Source organism: Peromyscus californicus, unplaced genomic scaffold (assembly GCF_007827085.1).
Source record: "Peromyscus californicus insignis strain IS unplaced genomic scaffold, ASM782708v3 Scaffold_13__1_contigs__length_99412109, whole genome shotgun sequence".
NCBI classification, from domain to species: Eukaryota; Metazoa; Chordata; class Mammalia; order Rodentia; family Cricetidae; genus Peromyscus; species Peromyscus californicus.
In genome coordinates, this window is record NW_026294424.1 from 6467623 (window position 1) to 6491845 (window position 24223).

General features: G+C 48.0%; 1 protein-coding gene and 1 long non-coding RNA gene across 3 annotated transcripts in view; one reads left to right on the forward strand and one right to left on the reverse strand.

Annotated features, from left to right (window-relative positions):
* The window catches only part of Limk2 (LIM domain kinase 2), a 69847-nt gene that overhangs the window by 39844 nt on the left and 5780 nt on the right, over positions 1-24223 (reverse strand). For both annotated transcript variants that reach the window (XM_052736316.1, XM_052736315.1), the window contains one exon: positions 12451-12550. In XM_052736316.1, coding sequence (XP_052592276.1) covers positions 12451-12550 — 100 coding nt within the window. Of the gene's footprint in view, positions 1-12450; positions 12551-24223 lie in introns of those variants that run through there.
* Positions 1670-12487, forward strand: LOC128109131 (uncharacterized). The gene is made up of 3 exons (XR_008217681.1): positions 1670-7029; positions 10491-10610; positions 12387-12487. It is a non-coding gene; the product is annotated as an uncharacterized LOC128109131 (long non-coding RNA).

Genomic DNA, 24223 nt, shown 5'->3' on the forward strand with positions numbered 1-24223 from the left:
AGTGGTGGAATGCTTGCCTAGTACCCATGAGGTCTTGGGTGGGTTCCCAGTACTACAAACAAACAAACAAACAAACAAACAAACAAACACACCACAAGAAATGGGCCAGAGAGATGCTCAGTGGTTAAGATCCCTTGTGGCTCTTGCAGAGGATCTGGGTTTGATTCCCAGCACACAAATGCTTGTAACTCTAGTCCCAGGAGACTTACTGCCCTCTGCAGGCACCAGGCATGTGCATGATGCACAGACATGCACGCAGACAAAATACCCATACACATATTTAGGTACATGTGTGTGTGCATGTCCATGGAGTCCGGAGTGTGTCAGAACCCCCAGAACTGGAGTTACAGACAGGAGCTGAACCCAGATCTTCCACAAGAGCACAGTGATCTTAACCACTGAACCATTTCTCTAACCTCTATTTTAAACAACAACAACAACAACAATAATAATAATAACAAAAACCCTCATAAAACAATAGCAAAAAAAAAAAATGTTTGGCCGGGTGGTGGTGGCGAATGCCTTTAATCCCAGCACTCGGGAGGCAGAGGCAGGCGGATCTCTGTGAGTTCGAGGCCAGCCTGGGCTACAGAATGAGTTCCAGGACAGGTTCCAAAGCTACACAGAGAAACTCTGTCTTGAAAAACCGAAGGGGGAAAAAAAAAAAAAAAGTTTGACATTCAATGTCAAATGCTCCCTTCACATGGACGTTCTTGTTCTGATTGCACTGGGAGGAAGAAGTCCTTTTGCTATACCAACATATCTCAAGGCAATGCCAGCAGAGTCCTGAAAAGACCGGAGGCCTTCTTGGTTAACAACAGCTCACTGTGTGATCTCAGCCAAGCCTTTAAACCTCACTGTGCTTCAGTTTCTACTTTGATAAAAGGATTAAGGTAAGAAAACAATTCCACACCCATTAGGTCAATGCTAAAAGACACATGGTACTCGGAGGCAGGCTGGCTGCTAACCACCCACAGCCCTCTACAGTTGGCATCTTGGTGAATAAACCTAACCTGGGCCTGGGTTTTGGTCTTTAGGTCTAGAAACAGACGTACCTGGAGAGGTGCAGACACACTTTGGTAGTTTATCAACATCACTGTCTACCTACACAATGACAAGTGATATCAGCACGCCCATGTCCCCTGCACATGTAGGACTTTGGGACTTAACACTGGGCATCGTGGTACCCACAATTAGAACTCCAGCCAATCGGGATGTTGTGAGGCAGGAAGATCAACTGAATCAAGCCTAAGAGTTTAAAATGAGCCTGGGCAACACAGTGAGACCCTAGCTCAAAAAAAAAAACAAAGACTGCGTGGCTAACTTGGGCATCAGAGGGCTGCTTTGTGTGCATGGACTATAAGGGAAAGAACAGTCACAGGGTTTTTGTTTGGTTGGTTGGTTTGGTTTTTTGAGATATGGTTTCTCTGTGTAACAGCTGTAGCTGTCCTGGAACTCATTCTGCAGACCAGGCTGGCCTTGAACTCACAGAGATCCACCTGCCTCTGCCTCCCAGTGTTGGGATTAAAGGCATGTGCCGCCACCACCACCTAGAAAGATTTTTTTTTTTTTTTTTACCTTGGGAAGTAGTGAATCAGCCAAACTAGCCAAGCCACTTACAGCAACTTTATCCAGGCATGTCGATGACTCTGCTTCACGGCCTTTTTACTTCTGTTTTGCTGCTGGCCACTTATTTACTCATTTTTACTTTTGTTTGTGTCTTAGTTAGGGTTTCTATTCCTATAAAGAAACACCATGACCATGGCAACTCTTATAACAGAAAACATTTAATGGGGTGGCTTACAGTTTCATAATCGTCATGGTGGGACATGGTGGCATGCAGGCAGACATAGTACTGGAGCTGAGCGTCCTACATTCTTGATCCAAAGGCAACAGGAAGTAAATTGACTTACTAGGCATGGCTTGAGCATATATGAGACCTCAAAGCCTGCCTCAACAGTGACACAGTACCTCCAAGGCCATACCTACTCCAACAAAGCCACATCTCTTTAATAGTGCCACTCCCTTTGGGGGCTATTTTCTTTTAAACCACCAGTTTGTTTTATTGTTTTGTTTTTTTATGACAGGGTCTCATGTAGCCCAGTGAAGGAAGCCCTGAGTGTGTGATGTGCGAAGTGGGTACACGCTATTGACTTGAGACAGCCATTCAAGGACAAAGCCTCAGACCCATGGGAAATTGGCAAAGCCTCACTGTCCCCATCCCCTCAATAAGGCTCAGAGCAGTGGCAATGCCATCCTCTGTTCCTGTATGAATGTTGACAGTGTGTGCAGAAAATGTCCACCATAGCTTTCTCTACCCGGATGTTTATGGCCTGGAGACAGCTCCCCTACAGAGACTACTCCCACGGAGAATAACTAAACCTGCCTCCTTGTTCATCTGTGTATAACAACCCCACTTCCTTGTTCAGCTATATAGAATAACATCGCCTCTGTCCACCCCTATGTAATAAACACACGAGAGCCCAGTCCACCCTATTCTAGCTTTCCTGTACATATGTCTGTCATTTCTTCACTCCCTTGTTGCCCCAGTCAGAGTTCTAGGATCCAAGCTGTGTCAACCCACAGGCTGGCCTCAAACTCACTAATGCAGCTGAGGATGACTTATTTTTATTATCAGCTCGACACAAGCTGGTGTCATCTGGGAAGAGGGAGCCTCAAGTGGCAAAATACTTTCATCAGACTGGCCTGTGGATAAGTCCGTGGGAGCATTTTCTTGATTAATGACTGATGTGGGAGGGACCACCTCTGGGCAGGTGGGTCCTGGGTTATAAAAGAAAGCAGGCTGAGCAAGCCCTGGGAAGCCAACCAGTACGTTCTCTGTTTCAGTTCCTGCACCCAGGTTCCAGTCCCGACTCCCCTAGGTGATGGACTGTGCTGTGGAAGTGTAAGATGAAATAAACCCTTCCTACCCAAGTGGCTTTTGGTCATGGTGTTTATGGCAGCAATATAAAGCAAACTAGAGGAATGTGCAAGGCCCCTTGCCAATGCCACGCACAAGCCGATGCCACGCACAAGCCGATGCCATGCACGAGCCAATGCCACGCATGGTATTTCCCTTGCACACCCCTCACTGTAACACTAGCAGGTAGAGCACAAGTTAGCATCTCCATCTAGGATGGAATTAACAACTGAAGTCGGAGCACGGGACACAGAAATAAGCCGGTAAGAAAACAAAACACAGAAAGTACCTGTAGTGAGCAGCCAATCGACAGCAGAACCAGGATTTGCTCCTGGAGTCTGCAGCCTTTACGACATGCTGCTGCTCTCATACGCTGATCTTTAACTCACAGACACAAACTTCATTTTCAAGGTCCTAGAGAACTGCCATGTATTTACCATCCCCACCACAAACCAGCTACAGCATAAGTAAAAGATGCCATGCAAGTATCCCAGTTTTTCCACTCTATGTTCAACACCATCTTCAGCTAGTGCCACACTTCACAGATAAATCGTTTTATTTTTGCAATGCTAAGGACTGAACTCAGGGCCCTGAGCATGCTAGGTAAGTATGCAGCTGGACTCATTCTTCCTCACTGCCTTTCTTCCCAGAGGTCCCGGGTACCCAGGGCTTGCTCCTGCCCGGGCCGTACCTATAAAGGCTGCCAGAGAGCAGGCCCTTGGGCCTCGTCACTGCTCCCCACTGTGGGATAGTTCCTTTGAAGGTAGAGGACAAAGGTTTATCTTTTTTTTTTTTTGAGCTGAGGATCGAACCCAGGGCCTTGCGCTTGCTAGGCAAGCACTCTACCACTGAGCTAAATCCCCAAGCCCAGGTTTATCTTCTTACATGACCCCACAAACAACTTCCCCAAACCCAGTGTCTGGAGCCCATTCCTCCCCGCCACCTACGGGAACCGCAGCCTGCTAGGGGAAGAATGTGGGAAAGCGGAAGTGCAGGAAAGGCCACGCTTACGTCACATCTCTGGCAACTCTTTCAATGACTCTCATTTCCTTTGCCAGCGATGTGTCCGTGGTGACACAAGGAGGGACAAAAAGCCCAGCAGTCCCTGAAGTCCCTTACCGTGAGATGTCACAGGGTATCATAAAGGAAATAATTGCACAGATCGAAAACTCCAAGAGAAGTGTCAGAGGAAAATGAAAGCTGATGGGAACTGATCAGTATTCTTCGAGGGTGAGGAAGACAGGTCTCAGAGCCATCCAGGGAAAGATCTGAACTATGAGCAGAAGCTAATTAGGCAAAAAGAGGAGGAGTTGGTATGCCAGGCCCAGGGGGCAGAATAATACAAGCCTTGTCAGCAGGGAAGGAGGCCCTGGACACACGACACTGTGGAAGAGAGTAGAGTACAGTATGTGCAGATTTTTTTTTTCAACACTGGGGATTAACTGGAGCCTTGTGCATGCTAGGCAAACACTCTACCACTGAGCTGCATCCTCAACCCCTATTTTTTTTAAATGTGTTTATGAGAGTTGGGTGTATCGAAAGAATGTGTACCACGTGTGTGCAGTACCAGAGAGGACCAGCAGAGGGTGCCAGAACCCCTAGAACCGGAGTTACAGACGTTTGTGAGTTACCATGTGGGTGCTGGGAACTGAACTCAGGGGCTTCTGCAAGTGTTCTTAACTTCCAAGCCATCTCTCCAGTTCCCAGATTTTTTTTGTTTTAAAGATTTATTTTACCTTTTTTCTTTTTTTTTTTTTTAAATTTTGAGACAGGGTTTCTCTGTCTAACAGCTCTGGCTGTCCTAGAACACAACACACTATGTAGACCAGGTTGGCCTTGAACTCAGAGATCCACCTGCCTCTGCCTCCCGAGTGCTGGGATTAAAGGTATGCGTCACCACAGCCTGGACTTTTTATTTTTAATTATGTGTGTGGGTATGGGCATGTGAATACGGTGCCTGGGGAGGACGCAGATGTTAGATCCCCTGGGACTGGAGTTGCAGACAGTTGGGAGCTCCCCCTCAGACAGCTTGTGTGTCACACACTCTAGCTGCTCTGGAGAGAATGAGTGGCTTGGGAGGTAGGAGAGTGGCAGGGGAGACTGACAGCTTGTGGGTGAGTGATGATGACAGGGTGGGATGGGCAGGGAGAATGAGAAACAGAACTCAGCGAACACATTCATAAAAAGTATAAGCTAGGGCTAAAACTGAGAGGCCTGGGCCGGAGACGACTCAGAGGCTGAGAGCATGGCCAGCTTCTCCAGAGGACCCGCATTCAGCTCCCAGGGCCACATCAGGTGTCCCACAATCACCTTTAACTCCAACTCCAAGGGATCTAACACCTTTGTCTGGCCTCTGACGGCATCCCCACACATGTGGCACACACACACACACATATAAACACAAATAATAAAAATAAACCTTGGGCCAGGCATGGTGGTGGACACCCTTAATTCCAGCACTTGGGAGGCAGAGACAACCTGGTCTACAGAGCGAGTTCCAGAACAGTCAGGGCTACATAAGGAGACCAAGTCTCAAAACTAATTAAATCTAAAAAAGGAAGAGAGAAAGAAAGAAAGAAAAGTTAATACCTTAAAAAAAAAAAAAAGACAAAGCTGACGGGCTGGGTCGTGAAGAACGAGGCAGAGTTATCAAAGACTCTCCACTGGTGACTTAGGCGGGTGATGGAGCGTGCCGTCCATCTGTTGGGGAATATTATTTTAAGGGGTGTTACTTTTGTTGATGTTGCATTTGTTTAACTCTGTGAAGCTGTGTTACTGTGCCTGTCTAGAACACCTGATGGTCTATAAAGAGCCGAACGGCCAATAGCGAGGTTGGAGAATGGGTGGGACTGGCAGGCTAAAGAATTAACAGAAGGAGAGATCTGGGAGAGGAGAGATCTGGGAACAAGAGGAGGAGGAGGACATCAGGGGCCAGCCACCCAGCTACACAACCAGTGGGAAAAGGGTCCTTTTGGGAAGCAGAAAGACCTAAATTCAAATGTCAGTCACCTATGAGCTACAAAGGGTTATTCACCCCTGTAACACCAGGAAGATCAGTCATTCAGTCAGTCATCTTTAGCTACCTAGAAGGTGCCAGGCCTGCTGGGCATGGTGCTGCATGCCTTTAATCCCAACACTCTGGTGGCAGAAGACCCATGTCTGTGAGTTCAAGGCTAGCTTGATCCACACATAGTGAATTTCAGGCCAGCCAGAGCTACATAGTGAGACCCTCAAATTAAAAAAAAAAAAAAAGTTTCAGGCCAACCTGAGCTATATGAGGCCTGTCTAAAAAATTTAAGTAGTTAATTTTAAAAGTGGGATGTGTAGCTTAGTGGTATGTGGATGGGTAGCATGTGTTTAGTATAAATGAGGTTCTGCGCACATGTACACACACACACACACACACACACACACACACACACACACACACACACGTCAACTATATGACCTGAGGCAAGCTTTTCTTCCAGACCTTTCTGTTTGAGTGTAAAGTAGAGGTGACCGTGAGTGCTGAATCAGATGAGAAAGCTCTTAGTACAGCGTCTACAAATGTCAACCCCTGTCCCTGTCCCCTCCACCTCTTCAATGCTGCCTGGACAGTGGCAGCGGGCCTTCTCACGTCACAAAGAGCAGAGCAGGACAAGGCACACTGCTGGTCACATACGGCCACAGCCCAGAGTCTCATGGGGAAGAGGGAGGTCCAGGTGTCTGTCCTTCCTTCCTGTCATGCAGGCTCCAGGCGGCATCCAACAGCCGGCATCCAACAGCCAGCTTCGGTGACCTGCCTGCTTGTTTCCTCGGAGATAAACTGGATAAACAATCTCTCTGGAGATGGCACAGCCAGCACCCACAGTGAACAGCAGGGGGCGGAGTTGCTCTACAACCTGCCACCCTGGGGCCCACAGCAGCGAGAGGTGACTGCAAGGACTCTTGCACTTGGGAGGGCTAGACGACTTCAAGGTTATCCGAACTAGCAGTGTGTGTGCACATTACAGAAGCAGAAGTGAGGCTAAATGACGTGCCCATGATTCAGCAATGTCAGGACACCAGAGCAGAAGCCTGGGTTCAGAGCCCAGACAGGCGGCTAACTGGCCGTGCGACTTTAGCAGGTAACTCTCACTTCCCTGCTTTATTGCTATGGACATGTTTATCTGTGTATTTTGAGACAGGTCTCACTTGGTAGCCGTGAATTCACGATCCTGATCCTACTGCCTCAGTGCTCAGATGACAGGCAGAAGGGCCACTCCTGGCTTGGTTCTGCCCTTTGAATTTAAGACAAGGTCTGACTGTATACATAGCTCAGCTGGCCTCAAGCTCACAGTTCCCCGGAGACAGCCTCTCAGGTTGCAATTGTAGGTGCATATGAATACTCCTAAGCAGTTATTTTTAAAGGTAAGACAAGTAATTCATTTACTGGGTTATCTCCAAGATTAAATAAGGCAATGCTTGTAAAACACTAAGCCAGTGTCTGGCATGGAATGTTAGTTAGTTTGTGGTTCCTAGAACTGGAAGAAGGATGCCACACTACATGTAGCAGATACCACAATTAATATGGCTTGGCAGTTCAGAAAGTTCCTGTGGCCAGCCCATCTGTTCCCCTACAGTTTCAGATTCTCTCAGTACCATTTCTTCACCAATCTTTCCTGAGTCACAGGCTGAGCAGAAATAATGTGCTGCCTCATGAGATGACCATGGTCTTCCAGGGGCATTAGCCCTTCCCCAGAGCACAGGCCTTGTCAAACACTTCTCACAGGATATAGTTCAGTCTGTGCTCCTCGTCGTCCTGAGAAAGGAGGCTGGACACTTTCCAGGGCCCCGGGAGTGGTGGATTCCTTTTGTTAATTCGGCTAGGAACCAGATCAAACAAGAGCAATTCAGATGAGGGCCATGAAAGACTCCCAGGGCAGCTCCTCCTTTTCCCAGGACCCTGCTTGAAAGGCTGCCCGCCTTCGATGAGGGTGAATCACCAGAAAACAGAGCGCTAGCTTGTGGTGATGTGGAGTTCCCAGAACTCCAAAGGACTTAGACAGGAGGCTCTCAAATTTGAGGCCACCCTGAGATGCTCATAGAGTAGGCTGGACAACTTGGTCTCAAGATAAAAAAATCTAAAAGAACCAGAGCTATAGCTCGGTGGTAGAACACCTTGCCCAGTATGTGAGGCCATGGGTTCAATCCCCGACACTGCAACAACCACAAAATCACCAAGAGCTGGGGAGGGTATTCATGCCTGTAAACCCAAAGCTAAGGACACTGAGACAGGAAGGATTTTGAGGCCAGCCTGAGTCACTGCAAAACTCTGTCTCAAAAATTTAAAAAGGGCTAGAGATGTAGCTCAGTTGGTAGAATACCTGCCCAGCTCACAGGAAACCCTGGCTCAATTAACACAGCGTAAGCCAGACATGGTGGTACATACTGCTCTGTTGGAAGCTCTGCCTCAGCCCCTCTTGCCTCTTAGAAAGCCTACCAAGACGGGTGGTGGTGGTGAATGCCTTTAATCCCAGCACTCGGGAGGCAGAGCCAGGTGGATCTCTGTGAGTTCAAGACCAGCCTGGTCTACAGAGCGAGATCCAGGACAGGCTCCAAAACTACACAGAGAAACCCTGTCTCGAAAAACCAAAAAAAAAGAAAGCCCACCAAGCGGCAGCTCCTCCCCCAGAGCCCCTCAAGACCTCGCCTTCAGGGTATTTAAGTTTGGGTCCATGGATCTGCCATGCGATGTCTCTTCTTCCCCTGAGATCATCTGGGAATGCTTTGCTCAGATTAAGCCAGGTCTTATTAATTTAGCTTATTGCATTGGCGAAGAAACCCATTACCGGGGATTCAAAATACTTATCACATACTGTAGTCCCAGCTCTCAGGTGGGGGCAAAAAGGATTAGAAATTCCATGTCATCCTCAACTACACACACACAACAAGTTCTAGGCCAACCTGGGATACAAGACTGTCTTAAAAAGAGGGGGAGGTGACCAAGCCAGCCAGGCAAGCCAGCCGGGTCACCACCCATAGTTCCGCATGCCAACTTCAGCTGTGGACATGTGCTCTGGTTCCTCTCTCGGCCCCAGGAGGCGCCTAGGCCAGGTGCTTCAGAGAGAACAGCTCTAGATTTAGACTCAACAGCATTCTTCAAAGAAAGGCAGGCCAGAGGTGCTCAGAGTTTAAATGGGACCGGTGGGAAGGGCAGAGGGGGGGTTGGACAAGGAATGGTCAGCCATGTGCCTGGTGGATCAGAAGAATCCTGGACAAGTGCCCAAAGCCCGAGCTACTTCCAGGAGGCCTGCCAGCTGGACTTCACTGAACAGGCCCAGGTTCCAGCCTCAAGATGTCCTGGGCACCTGAGAACCTGGGGGAAGGCTCTTGGAGGTGGGGCCACACATGTCACCCTAGATCAAGGTGGAACCCAGTGAGGGAGGGTGGAGGCTGGACCAATCCCAACAACCTGTTCATTCAATTCAGCCTTACCCAGTGACAAGGACCAAGGTGTGTGTGTGTGTGTGTGTGTGTGTGTGTGTGTGTGTGTGTGTGTGTGTAGATCCTGTCCTGGATCTCGGCTCTGTAGATCAGGCTGGCCTTGACAACCTGTTCATTCAATTCAGCCTTACCCAGTGACAAGGACCAAGGTGTGTGTGTGTGTGTGTGTGTGTGTGTGTGTGTGTGTGTGTGTGTGTGTAGATCCTGTCCTGGATCTCGGCTCTGTAGATCAGGCTGGCCTTGAACTCACAGAGACCCGCCTGCCTCTGCCTCCCGAGTGCTGGGATTAAAGGCGTGTGCCACCACCGTCTGGCCCCGTCTGGCCCCTTCCTTTTCTTTAACTGCGGCCCAGCTGGGAAGAGCAGGGCTAGAAGGAAGTCTCTCAAAGGCCCAAAGGGAAAGGTCCTGCCCCAGCAGGCCCATACCACATACTCTAAACTTCACCAGAACCACAGGTGAGCTGGGTGGAAAGATTGTAAAAGACTGTTCAGGCCCCTTAGCCTCACATTCCCCTTAGCCCAGGTTGCCCCCGAGGTCAAACAAATGGTCCTTTCTAGCCCTGAGGAGCTTTCTCTGACTTGGGCAAAAGTAAAGTTGGATCCAAAAGACAGCAACCCTCCCTAGGGCACGCGAGCATCCTCTGCAGCAGGTCGTCATGCCATCCCGTTTCTACCGTGACAAAGTTCATGAGGTGAGAGATGTTCTCCTTCAGGAGGGCCAATGACAGAGATATCTTCAAGCAAAGCAGTAATCAACAGGAGCAGATGTTCTACCTCCACGCCCCCCCCCCAGATCTTTGCACCCTGGTAGTTCAAAGATGCCCTCCAGAAACTACAACAGAGGACCAAGAATGTGCAGAGAAGTGAGTGTACCCCTGTGGTGTGCATAGATGCACACCCACCACATAACAGAAGGTGACAGCTACTGGTTATTAATACTTTTTTTTATGAGCAAATTATCTGCTGAGTACTTTAGAGTATCACACTTAATCGATGACCCCCAACGAGCCTGTGAGGTGAGTAATATTCTTTTTTTTTTCCCAAAAAGATTTATTTATTATGTATACAACATTTTGTCTCCATGTATGCCTGCACGCCAAAAGAGGGCACCAGATCTCATTAGAGATGGTTGTGAGTCACCATGTTGTTGCTGGGAATTGAACTCAGGACCTCTGGAAGAGCAGCCAGTGCTCTCAACCTCTGAGGCATCTCTCCAGCCCATGGTGAGTAATATTCTCATCCTCCTTTTCTAAAGGTCAGGGAAGTTACCTAAGGCAAGATGACACCTTGAAAGGTTCTGACTGAGAATTTGACCATCCCACTCCATAGCTTGCAGCCTTATGTGGTCATCTGTGTGCTGATACGATTTACTTTTTTCTTTGTAAGGCAGGATATTGCTATGTAGCCCAGGCTTGCCTCAAACTCAGAATCCTCCACCTTAATTTTCTCAGAGCTGGATTGACAGGTATGCCACCCCACCCATATATTTCTTCTCACACCCTCACAAGTACACACCTGATCAAAACTGCAAAGAGTTCCGGACCTCAGTTTGAAGGCCAGCTCTTGTGACCCTGAGCAGTCTTCTAATCTTCAGAGTGAAGGGGCTACAGATATAACAGGGGGTCTCTTCTAGTCGTCTGAAGTAACAAGGACTAGCCAGGCGTGGTGGCACATACCTTTAGTTAGAGGCCAGCCTGGTCTATAGAGCAAGTTCTAGGACAGCCAGGGCTACACAGAAAAACCCTGCCTCGAACCCTCACCCGAACGGAGAAAAAAAAGAAAAGAAAGAAATAACAAGGGCTAGCTTGTTCTATCACGTTCTGCTGGTCTGAACAGAAAATAATACGGGTAGGAATGTGAGCAGGGACAAATGTAATTGTGTGGATCAGATGCCACAGCAAGGCTGGCCTCAGCTATAAAATGAAAGGACTGGTTAGCCGAAGGCTTACCCGACAGGTCCTTAAGGCTCTGCTAATCTCTGCTTCTAGTGTATAAAATAGCACAGAAAAGGCAGAATCCACTTCCCCAGGAGCAGAGGGAGGAGGAGCCAAGGCAATCAGAACCACCAACAAACTGAGAAGGAAAAGGCTGGCCCCTCTCCAGCTCTTCCAGCGGCCAAATCTCTCCGGGCCAACCCCCACCTTGAACTTGGAGGGTGGAGAGAGGCAAGGGTTTAAAGGTCCACTAAATTATTTAACACCAGCTTTGCACAGAGAGCTTTGTGTGGGAACCAGAGTCTCTTGTCTCCGTCCATCTCATTCCCAGGACAGGAGCCTAGAGGCGACACGTTCCCACCCTGCCCCGGTCCACCAATTGGGAGTGACTGTGGGCTAGAACTCTCGTTTGCAAAGCTACGCTCCTCACCTTGAAAGCACACTGCAGACTGGAGTCCCTAGTAACATCTCCATTTCCAGATAACTGAGCCCCAGAGAGCAAGGACAAATGTGGCTTTAACGCTGGAAATTTTTAAAAAGATTGTTTGGTTGGTGTGTATGTGTCTATGTGCAGAGGCACATGCCATGGGGTGCATGAGAGGCCAACGGGCAACTTCCCAGAGCTGATTCTCTCCTTCCACCAAGGACGGAACTCAGAGGGGAACGCCTGGCGGCCAGTGTCTTCTCGCCCGCCCTGACACTGTCGTTATTAAGAAACTGAGCGGTTTCTCAACAATAATCTGGGAATGTAGTAAAGTCAGTCACAAGCAGAAGGGTGACGGGAGGTGTCCTGTGGGGAAGAGATGGCACTGCCAGCCACCCTGAAATGCCACGAGGCACCTCCACAATCAGTGGTGCAGCCACGGGGACAGTCACTCTTTCTGGCCTGTTTCCACACCCTAAGGGGAGGGCGCACCCCTCCTCCCCCTCCAGCTGCACGCGGCTCGTTTGTGGCTCCTGCACTTCAACCTGGCAGGGTGGTCTTCCTCGGCACATCCTCTCCCTGCCCCTCACGCCCACCAAGATTAAAATTCTCTAGCCGGAAAACTGTCTCTGTGTTTTCAGCACCGGAAAACTGTGCAGGGGCCACACAGTACAGTGGTGAAGGAAGGAGAGCGGAAGTACTTACCGGAAGCAGGAGCTGTGCCAGGCCTCGCTGGTCGTCCTGTACAGTCTCTGGCTCAGAGGAACATAGACCCCGCAGCCCCGGCACCTCCAGGCTTCTTCACCTGCACACAAAACCAAGACAGTCAGTCCCTAGGTATCAGGAAGCAAAGGATGGGAATTTCAGTCATGTGGAATAAGGCCCAGTTAACAACAGAAGCTCCCACTGAAGGGATCAGGCTCTGCTCACACTCAGTGTCCCCCTCCACAAGGCCGCTGGTAAACACTTGACAGCCTCAGCCCGGCATCTCTCTAGGGAAGGGAAGCTTTGGCTTTAAAAGTAATATCAATTCAAAACAATGGCTCTGGGCCGAGCGGTGGTGGCACACGCCTTTAATCCCAGCACTTGGGAGGCAGAGGCAGGTGGATCTCTGTGAGTTTGAGGCCAGCCTGGGCTACAGAGTGAGTTCCAGGACAGGCACAAAGCTACACAGAGAAAATCTGTCTCGATAAACCAAAAAAAACCCCAAAAAACCAAAAAAACAAACCAATGGCTCTGATCTGCAGAGAACGGCACTTGCCGCTCAGGCTGCTAGTTGTCCTCTGTCACACAAGACACAGCATGTGTAAGAAACATTAAATATTCACCTTTTCTATCACATACTGGAACACTTTCATGACAAGGAATTCAAATCCTTTTATCTCTCCCACCTTGGAAAACCTTTCTGCAAATGTTTTAATCCTCCCATCTGGTTAAAACTCTTGTTTGTACTGAGGCCCTGCTGCATTCTTGGTCCTAAGTGACTTCAGTGGCCAGCTCCATCCTGGCTGTCCTTTGTTAACCTGTGAGCCGCCTGCCCTCCCATGTGGGCAGAGCCCCTAGATCATGGTGGTCTCTCCTGCGATCCTGAAAACATGTGCGCACATATAATAAATGAAAATGTAAGTTAAAATGACTAATTGTTCCTCTCTCTCTCTCTCTCTTTTTCCCTTCAAGACAAGGTTTCTCTATACAGCCTTGGCTGACCTGGAACTCAGTATGTAGATCAGGTTAGCCTCAAACTCAAAGAAATCTAACTGCCTCTGTCTCCTGAGTGCTAGGATTAAAGGCGTGCGCAATCACACCTGGCCCTGTTTCTCTTTCTAACGAATATAAACCAGGTTTTTAGGCAGGTGTCATAGTACATGTCTATAATTTCAGCACAAGCAGGAGGACTGTGAATCTCTGAGACCAGCCTGGGCTACACAGCAAGATCATATCTCAACAAAAACTAATGCTGCTAAACCAGGGCTGGCAAGAGGGCTCAGTGGGCAAAGGCACTTGCCACCAAGTTGATGACTCGGGTTTGATCCTGTGACCCACATGATAGAAGGAGAGAACCATCTGCCTTTTGTCCTCTGGCCTTCACACTCCAATCAGGGCACACGGAGCCTCTCCACACACAAATACATGTAAAAAACGAAAAAACAAACCAAAACCAAAACCCCCAAACCTAAGACCCAAGGCTACTAAGAAGTAAAAAGCGTCTCCCCCCTCCCCCACTTCCTATGACTGTCCCCAGCTAGTGAGTGCCCAGAGCCCCTCTGCTCTGGCTTTCACATGCTATTGTCTTGTTCTGACTCACACTTCCCATCACCTGGTCCAGGACCTAGTTCATTTAACCAGCACCATTGGCACACTTCCCACAAAGCACAGGATGGAGTCGGACGGACAGACACACCGCTTCTGTTACTTAGAAAGCAAGGCCGCTGGAAAGGAAGCACCCTCCCGTGCTTTAATTTTTTGTTTCAGAGGCAGAGCTCTTCAGAGGCAAAGCTATCTCAGTTTGGTGAGAGAAGAACAGACAGACAGTGAATGTTTCTTGTCTCCTGTGTGCCAAGAACTATTTACTACTGCTTTCACAGATCCAGTCGGGTTTTATTCTCAAATAACTTGTTCTCTTTTAATGGATGGATGGGAGACCTGATGCTGAGGGCTGTGTGTGTGTGTGTGTGTGTGTGTGTGTGTGTGTGTGTGTGTGTGTGCAAGAGAGAGAGGGGGGGGCAAACTGAGTATTTAAAGAGCTCTGGCCTCTACTCTCTCTGTTCCATCATGTTAATATTGTTCTTTAGAATAAGGAGCAGAAAAGTCTCCTTAGAGAAATTAGAGCCTTGAGTCCGGCCTTGAAAACTGGGGAAGATTTCCAAAGGTGGGGAAAGGATGCTGCAGGGCTGTGGGGTTAAGATCAGCAGAGGCTGCTCTGTGACCCTCCAGAACAGAGGAAACCCAAACAAAACACCGTGGTCTTGGTGGGGCTCAAATGCCAACTTCTTGAAATAAAAAAGGCAGCTGAAAGCAAGCCTAATTCAGCCCTAGAAACAGGGGCAAGGTTGTTACAAGACTGCCTTGTACACCCTCTATGCAGCTTTGTTCTGTCTGGGTAACTCCAGACTGCCACGGGCACAGGCCATGAATAGACAAAGACGGCCCCAGGGATGTCAAGATCGCTCAGCACTATGCGGGTAGCCGGTGTAAGGGGTGTCTCCTTTGTACCCCAGAGGAGAGTTAAAGGAGCTGTCGGGGTCTGAAACTGGCTCCTTCCCAGCACTTCCTCAGCACTGGAACATCTAAACGCCCATCAATCATTTTCCTGTCTTTCCTTGTGGTCCTGGGGTTTATTCCAAGGCCTTGTTTGTGCACACTAAGCAAACACTCCACTGCTGATATGTTACTAGCCCTTTGAGACAAGGTTTCTCTGTGTAGCCCTGACTGTCTTGAAACTCACTCTGTAGACCAGGCTGGCCTCAAACTCTGAGATCTACCTGCCTCTGCCTCACAAATGCTGGGATTAAAGGCATGTGCCACCTCCCCACCCCTACCCTGGTTTAGCCCTTCTCTTTTTAGACAGAATCTTACTACAGTGTCCAAACTGGTCTCCAACTCACTCTGTAGTGAAAGTGGACCTTGAACTTGCCCATCTACCTGCCTCATCTTACCATTAGCCAGGATTACAGGCCAGAGACATATTAGACTAGTTTATCAACCATGCTTCCTGAATCTGAAGATTGTTTTTTTTTTTAATTTTTTTTCTTTCTTTCTTTTTTTTTTTTTTTTTGGTTTTTCGAGAGAGGATTTCTCTGTGTAGTTTTGTGCCTTTCCTGGATCTCACTCTGTAGACCAGGCTGGCCTCGAACTCACAAAGATCTGCTTGCTTCTACATGCTGGTATTAAAGGCGTGTGCCACCACTGCCCTTTTTTTTTTTTGAGACAGGCTCTATATGTAGCCCTGGCTAGCCTGGAACTTGATATGTAGACCAGGCTGGCCTAGAACTCACCAAGATCTCCTCCACCTGCTTCCTGACAACTGGGATTAAAGGAGTATACTAAAATAGTTTTATTATTTATTATTATGTATATGTGTGTACAATGTATATGCATTTGGGTATGCATGCACGTTTGTGTGTCAGAATAGTAATACTCAGTGTATATACAATAATGTCTTTCTTCAAAACTACAAAGTAAAAGTTTGTTTTGTTTTTTTAAATTAATTTATTTTTATTTAACGAGCATTGGTGTTTTGTCTGCATGTATGTCTGTGTGAGGGTGTTGGATCCTCTGAAACTAGAGTTACAGACAGTTGTGAGCTGCCAAGTGGGTGCTGGGAACTGAACCTGGGCCCTCTGGAAGAGTAGCCAGTGCTCTTAACCTCTGAGTCATCTTTCCAGCTTACAAAGTAAAAAGTTTTTATTTTACTCATTTAAACTAGGCCCAGGCCAGTTTAGACACTGAGCAAGATGATGGAGAGAGAGAGGGGGAGATCTGTGGTGTTTTGAGGAGCAAACCCAGGGTCTCATGAATGCTAGGGAAGTTCTCTATGACTAAGCCACACTCCTACTCCAGTGAAAGGCACTTAAAACATACATACAATATTTATGGTGTGTGTGTGATGTGTGTGCACTTGCGTGTGTGTGAAAAGGCAGGGGATGATATTCATGTGTCACAGTGTGTACATGGAGGTCAGAGGATAACCTTTGGGAGTACTTCTGTCCTTCCACTACGGGTTCCAGAGATGGAAACGAGAGGGTTTGTGATGAGCCACAGCCAAATCAATCTTTTCAGAGGTGAAGGGCCTGCTTGAAACAGTTAAGAACGCAGGCCGGGCGGTGGTGGCTCACGCCTTTGATCCCAGCACTCGGGAGGAAGAGGCAGGCAGATCTCTGTGAGTTCGAGGCCAGCCTGGGCTACCAAGTGAGTTCCAGGAAAGGCGAAAAGCTACACAGAGAAACCCTGTCTCAAAAATCAAAAACAAACAAAAAACAAAAACAAAAAAAAGCTTCCCAGTGCCTACAACAGGCAGCCCACTACCACCTGTAACTCCAGTACCAGGGATCTGACCCCCTCCTCTGGCCTCCGTGCCCACCCCCTCACCTGCTTTTGATTGATCATAGTGTACAAATACATACACAAATCTATAAGAAAAACCTTAGGGGCTGGGCAGTGGTGGCGCACGCCTTTAATCCTAGTATTTAGGAGGCAGAGGCAGGAGGATCTTTATGTGTTGAGGCCAGCCTTGTCTACTGAGCGAGTTCCAGGACAGCCAGGGCAACAGAGAAATTGTGTCTCAAAAAACAAACAAACAAATCCCAGCACTCGGGAGGCAGAGCCAGGAGGATCTCTGTGAGTTCGAGGCCAGCCTGGGCTACCAAGTGAGTTCCAGGAAAGGCGCAAAGCTACACAGAGAAACCCTGTCTCGAAAAACCAAAAAAAAAAAAAAAAAAAACAAACAAACAAACAAAAAAATCCTCTTAGGGTTAGCTCGAGGTGTCCATCTCATTCTCTGACAAATGTCATTACTTTTAAGCTAAGCCATACCTTGTTTTTCATTCTTTTTTTTTTTTTTTTTCAATTTTTCAAGACAGGGTTTCTCTGTGTAGTTTTGGTGCCTTTCCTGGATCTCGCTCTATAGACCAGGCTGGCCTCGAACTCAGAGATCCGCCTGGCTCTGCCTCCCGAGTGCTGGGATTAAAGACGCCATGCCCTGTTTTTCAAACAAGGACTTTTGGTTTGTTTTGAAGCAAGGACTCATATAGGTTAGGCTAGCCTCTACCTAATACATTATGTAACTGAGGGTAACCTTGAACTCCTGATCATCCTACCTCGAACAGCCCATACTCCCTTTCTTGTTTTTACTCTTAACCCAAGAGGAGAATAGGGTCTAACCTGACTACCCACTTACTGAACATTTCAACAATTGGCTCTGAATGAATAAATGTTTCCAAAAATCAGAGCACCAAGGCTTCCCATTTACTCTACCTTCCTCATGAGCTGGCCCTATTTTCTCCAGTCTTGAGAAATCTCACACACACACACAGGCAACATGTAGGTTAGTCTGCTCGGTGTTAAAGTGCGACCCCTAACGCCCTCTTTCCACAGACACAGGCTCCTTCCCGGTCTTTCCTTTTTTGCAGTCCACTGTACAATAGCTGCTGGCTCACCCATACTCCAGGCTATCTCAGCTCCAGGTCAGACCTTTTGTGTCCAGTGTCTACAGGACAAAAGCTCGGCTGTCTGACAGGGCACTGTTCTAGATCCCTACCCTACCCTACTTCTCTAGGATACCGTCTTTAGTTATTGCCTCGCTCCCACCCCCTTGCACTGGCTCCTTTCCACTGTCATTTAATAAGCGAGTCTTTCCTAACACAAACACACCATTCCCGCTTCTCCCGCTTCTCCCTCCACAGTCACGTCTATGAAAAAAGCTGCCCACACCTCCCAGCACTCACTTCCTCCTTTCCCGATTACTTCACAATCCACTGCAATCCGCCATCCACCCAGCATTTCTCTGAAACCGCCTCGCCAAGTGACCAGTTATTGCTAAATTCAATGGGTACCCTTCAGGCCATTATCTGAGCACATATTTATTCCATGCCAGCTACGCCTCCAGCCCGTGTGGAGAGCGCAGCCCTCAAACGGCATGATTGTGTTTATAACTGGGGCAGTGGCATGGAGGCGTACTGAATTCAGAACTGGGGAAACAGAAGCACAGCAAAAGAGGATTCCCTGAAGAAGTAATTTCCAAACTGAGCTCTGAGGAAAACATCAATTCATTGGGGGATTGGTGGGGGGGAGAAAGGGACAACGTTAGAGATGGGAGGTAGGTACCACAAAAACTTGCACAGGATTAAAACTGGCTACTGTTGACTTGAAAGGACTAGGGAGCCAACCAAATTTAGGTCTTGACCTACACAGTCCTTCGATAAACATTTATGTGAAGAGTGAATGGGGCTCAGGTTGTATATACGGTTCAGCTGACAGAGTGCGTGCCAAGCACCACAAAGCCCTAGGTTTGATCCCCACATAAAGCCGGACCTGGTGACTGATACCTGGAAGTTCAAGGTCATTCTCAACACACAGGGAACCCAGCCTGGAATGCTGAACACAAGTCTCAAAATGGGGGAGGCTTTCACAAGGTGACCCCAAAGAACCTATAAGCCTCATTGCTCTTTGCAAAGGGGAGCCTAGCTGACATGGTCTGAATGCTTGCCCCGTGTTCACACCCTTGCACTCACCATTCACACCTTAAGCTGCCTGTTCTGCACACTTTTCCCATCTTTTCACTTAATCAATGTCTTTCTTGAAAAAGCATGGCTAGTTTCATTTGTCTACACGCACTGATACAACCTGCTCTTCAATTATAGTTCACTGTGTACAATTCTGCCTCTTTTAGCCCGGTCCTCCCATTTCTAAGGGGCAAATGTTATTCCTTGGTCCTCTTTCCTCCAGGGTTTAGTACAGGTCTGGCACAGAACGGACAATATTTCGGCAGCAAATCTACTTGGAAGGCTGGATCTAAATGCCACCTATAAAATTACCAAAGTGGAACCACAGGTCAGCCGGGTGGCTGCTGAAGGAGGATTCTGGCTCACAGGACAGTCACCTATGGAAAAGTCTCCTATGAATGAACTTGACCTCTGTTGGTTTCCCGGTTACACTACTGGGGATGGGATGGCTCTGCAGGTAAAGACACCCGCTGTGCAGGCCTGACAACCTGAGTGTGAGTTTAATCCTGCGGCACACTAGAAAAACCCAGGACCCCCGTGGTGAGACGGGAAGCGGAGACAACAAGCTCACATGTGCAGCACAACCACAGTGGACCCTGCCTCAAAACAACACTTGGAGATCCACACACATTCTTAAGTCGGCATTCACATACACATGTGCATGCATGAAGTAAATATGTATATTGTTTTTCCATTAGATAGTACTAGATAGATAGACTCAGACATATATGCCTCCCTCCCCTCCTTCCAGTGTCCTCACTGCACAGAACTCTCTTGGCCACTTTAGTCCCCTTAGAATCCTGCAAACCAATGATGCTGATTCTCTTGCAACCTTTAGTTCAAGAAATATAAGAAAAATGTAATAGTGTGAAGTCTTGGGGAGTCTTGTAAAGCCCGGCACCCATATTGATGGTCCACAACCATCTCTAACTCCAGTTCCAGAGATCTAACCCCCTCTTCTTGCTTCCACAGGCATCAGGCACACACGTGGTACACAGATATACATGGAGAAAAAGACATGCACATAAAATACATTTTAAAAAAAACAAGAGAGAGAGAGAGAGAGAGAGAGAGAGAGAGAGAGAGAGAGAGAGAGAGAGAGCGCGCACAAGACAGGGCTCACTATGTAGCCCAGGATATCTTAGAACTCCCTATGGAGGCCTGGTTGGCCTTGAAAGAAATCCACCTGCCTCCTACTAAGAGTGCCACCAAACCCAGCCAGTCTGCTGCTTTATGAAGCGATTAGGTACTGGGAGGTGGTAGCATGGCAGGCTGATCTCTATCTCTGTGAGTTCGAGGACAGTCAGGGCTACACAGAGAAACCCTGTCTCAAAAAACAAAACAAAACACAAAAAAGTATTTAGGTGCACACCTTTAATCCCAGCACTCAGGAGGCAGAGGCAGGCAGATCTCTGAGTCTGAGGCCAGTCTGGTCTACAGCGTAAGTTCTAGGACAGCCAAGGCTACACAGAGAAACCCTGTCTCTAAAACAAACAAACAAACAAACAAACAAAATAAAAAAGGAGAGATTAATGCTGAGAATAGTAGTAAATGGCTTATTATAAGGGTTCCCACCTTCGGGACTTTTTCAATCTTGTTATAAAATATTCTTGCTTTTTAATGGGTTTCTCTTTCCCAACTGAATTGGTAATGTGACTCAAGCAGTCTGTGACTCCAGGGTAACAGGCATTAGGACAGCAGAACAGCTGGGCTGGAAGGACTTTATTTCCTTATTTAGACACAAGGTCTCGAGGCATTGTCTAGGCTGGCCTAGAACTCACGATCCCGTGTCAGTTTCTCAAGCAGCTGAGAATACAGGCGTGCACCAGGCCAGGCTTAGAGAAGAGAACCTTTAATCTAATGTAATCATTTAGTTTTTCTAAAAGTCACATGCACTTGGAGAGAAAGGAGTTGCCCAGCCATCACAAAGCTCCCAAAAGCTGGTCCCACAGGGACTCAAACCCTTAGCCCAAGATCACCAGGCCAACTGCATTTTATTACTCTACAGAGCTTCAGACAGTCTGAGACTTGCTTAGACCACAGCCCTTCAGTGGGAGGGCTTGGTGGGGTGCTCCAGCCCAGAGCCACTGCTTAGCCTCGGCTCAAAACTAAGCAGAGTCTCTTCAAATGAGACCCCAGGGTTATTAGGGTGGTGAGAAATCCACAGGCACTGGAAGAGACCCTGATGCCTGAACGCACACGGACAAAGCCCAGCCTTTCATTTGAAGACAAAACAAAACCCTTTGAATTGTCTCATGTTCCACCTGACAATGGGAACCAGGAACAAAAGGCAGCCAATTCAGGGCAGCTTGAAACAAGTACGGTAACTGCTGGACCCCTTTGGGAATGGGCAGATCAGGTGTATAAGTCCCACCTGTTCTGGGGCAAAGCAGGAAGCTGAAGGGCAGAGCAGGACAGCAGCTACGGGGAACAGCCAAAGGACAGAGATCTCATTTAGTGAAGTTAACTACGCACAAGCCTGGGAGCAATGATTACTATCTTCCAATATTCTGCTGGCATTCCAAACCTTTTCTTCTTCACCAGGTGTCACCAAAGGGAGGGTCTCACTACACAAGATTAGATGGGTTTTAAGGGAACTCCTGGATTTCTCTAGGCCTTAGCTTCTTTTCTGAACAAGAAAGGCTCCTTTGACGGCTCCTTCCAGCCCAGAGAGCCTGATACCAAACCTGGCCTCACCTCCAGGTTAGAGCACTGGCATGGACAGGAGCCTTGGGGAGTGTCTTTCCCGCTGCTCTCTTTCTCTCTTTAGTCTGTTTGGGAGGGTCAAGAATAAGAACTGAAGCCGGGCAGTAGTGGCGCATGCCTTTAATCCTAGCACTCAGAAGGCAGAGCCAGGTGGATCTCTGTGAGTTCGAGATCAGTCTGGGCTACAGAGCGAGATCCAGGACAGGCACCAAAACTACACAGAGAAACCCTGTCTTGGGTGGGGGTGGGGGAGAATACAAACTGAAACTGAGAGCTGGGCTTGAGGCCTAGGACTGATGGGTCAGTGGTTAAAAGCACTTGCAGTTCTTCCAGAGGACTTGGGTTTGGTTCTCAGCACCCACCTCAGGGGGCTCACTTGCCTTTAATTCCAGCTCCAAAGGATCCAACATCCTCTGGTCTCCACAGGCACCCACATGCATATGAGATGGACACACACATATACACATGAAATTCTTTAAATATGTATTTATTTTATGTGTATGAGTGTTTTGCCTGCAAGCATGTATGTGTGTCTGATGCCCATGAAGGTCAGAAGAAGGTAATGGATCCTCGGGCACTGGAGCTCCTGATGATTGTAAACCATTACATAGGTGTTGGAACTTGAACCTGGGTCCTCTGAAAGAACAAGTGCTCTTAACCACTGACCCAACTCTCCAGCCCCATACAGGTAACATTTGGACTAAAAGAAAAAAGAGCCAGCAAGACTGCTCGCTTCCTGGCCACCTGAGTTTGATCTCTGCAATCTACATGGTAGAGGGCAGAATTGACTGCCACAAGTTGTCCTCTGACCTCCACACACGTCATGGCACATGAGCCATCAATTACCCCCCCCCCATCAAAAACATTAATGTCATTTAAACAAGGCTGGAGAGATGGCTCAGCAGTTAAGAGTACTAGTTGATCATCCAGAGGACTCAGGTTTGATTCTTTGCATCCATGTGGTGACTCAACTTCCTATAACTACAGCTCCAAGGGATCTGATGCCCTCTTCTGGCTGCTACAAGTGGTGCACACCCAAACACATAAAATAAAAACATTTAAACTCAATAAAAACCTGTATTTAAAGCCTGGCTCTATGACTGCCTCCGTGTCCTTGAATAAACTATTCACCCTCTCTGAGCCTCTCTAATTTTTATTTATTCATTTGTTTTTGGTTTGAGGCAAGGTCTCAGGCAGTCCAGGCTATGTGGCGAGGGTTGGTCTTGAACAACTGATCCTCCTACCTCCACCTCCCAGGTGCTGGGATTACAGATGGGTACCACCATATTAACGTCTCTCCCCATTTAAAAAAAGTATTTTTCTTTATTTTCATTTTATATGTAGGAGTATTTGCCTAAATACACGTAAGTGCACCATGTGTGTGCCTAGTGAGTGCAGAAGCCAAAAGAGGGTGCGGGATCCCCTGGAGCTTGGTTGTGAGCTGCCATGTGGGTGCTGGGAACAGAGCCCGGGTCTTCCGCAAGAGTAGCAAGTGCTCTTAACTACTGAGCCAGCCCCCTTTGCTCTTTTATGCTTTTCTTTCCTTTTTTTTTTTTTTAGAGACAGGGTTTCTCTGTGTAGTCCTGGCTGTCCTGGAACTCACTTTGTAGACTAGGTTAGCCTTGAACTCACAGAGATCTGCCTGCCTCTGCCTCCCGAGTGCCGGGATTAGAGGCATGTGCCACCACTGCCCAGCATCCCTTTGCTCGCTTTTTAAGGAGGCCAAATAAAGTTACCACCTTTCAGGATTAACCAGAAGATTAAAATGAATAATGGCTGTGTAAACACCTCCCGGGCGCCTGGCCCCAAGCTGGACCTGTCTGTGAGCGTCTTCCCTTTCTTCCTGCAAGCATGTCCAGAGGTCAGCCAGGGAAAAGGTTGAGTTGAGTAGACTAGCTTCCAAAATCCAAAGAGGATGTTTTCAAAACAAGTCCTGCAAACTTGGTCTATGTGCCCACGTGCAAGGCACAGAGCAGGTCACAGACAAGTAAGTCTTGGCGAGTACTCACTGGGTGAAGGACAAGGACACACAGAATATAAGTCAGAGATAAGTCAGGTTCTGGGGACAGGGTGAACTATTCGCAGTAATAGTCTGCACCGTACACAGACAAGTGCGACAGAGGGCTCCTGTGGCTGGCGACAGGCTCCTTCCTACTTCATTCCCTGTGAGCAGGCATTTTCTTATCTGGGGAGACCTGCAACAGATCTCTTATCGAGCACACCAGTCACTTAATTCGTAATTTCTCATTCAGCAGTTCCCTACCCACTGTCAATGACAGAAATTACTTAGAGTCCTCACCAATGTGCCTAAGTGTCCTAAGTGCTAGTCAAGTATGAATTAGCCAATTAGGGGTTAGGACCAGTGTTGCCACGCTCAAAAACTTTCCTTTTCTTTTTTTTTTTTTTTTGAGATAAGGTTTCTCTGTGTAACAGCCCTGGCTGTCCTGGAACTTACTTTGTAGAACAGGGTGGCCTCATAGAGAGCCACCTGCCTCTGCCTCTGGGGTGCTGGGATTAAGGGCGTGTGTACCATTGCTTTAGATTTTCTTTTC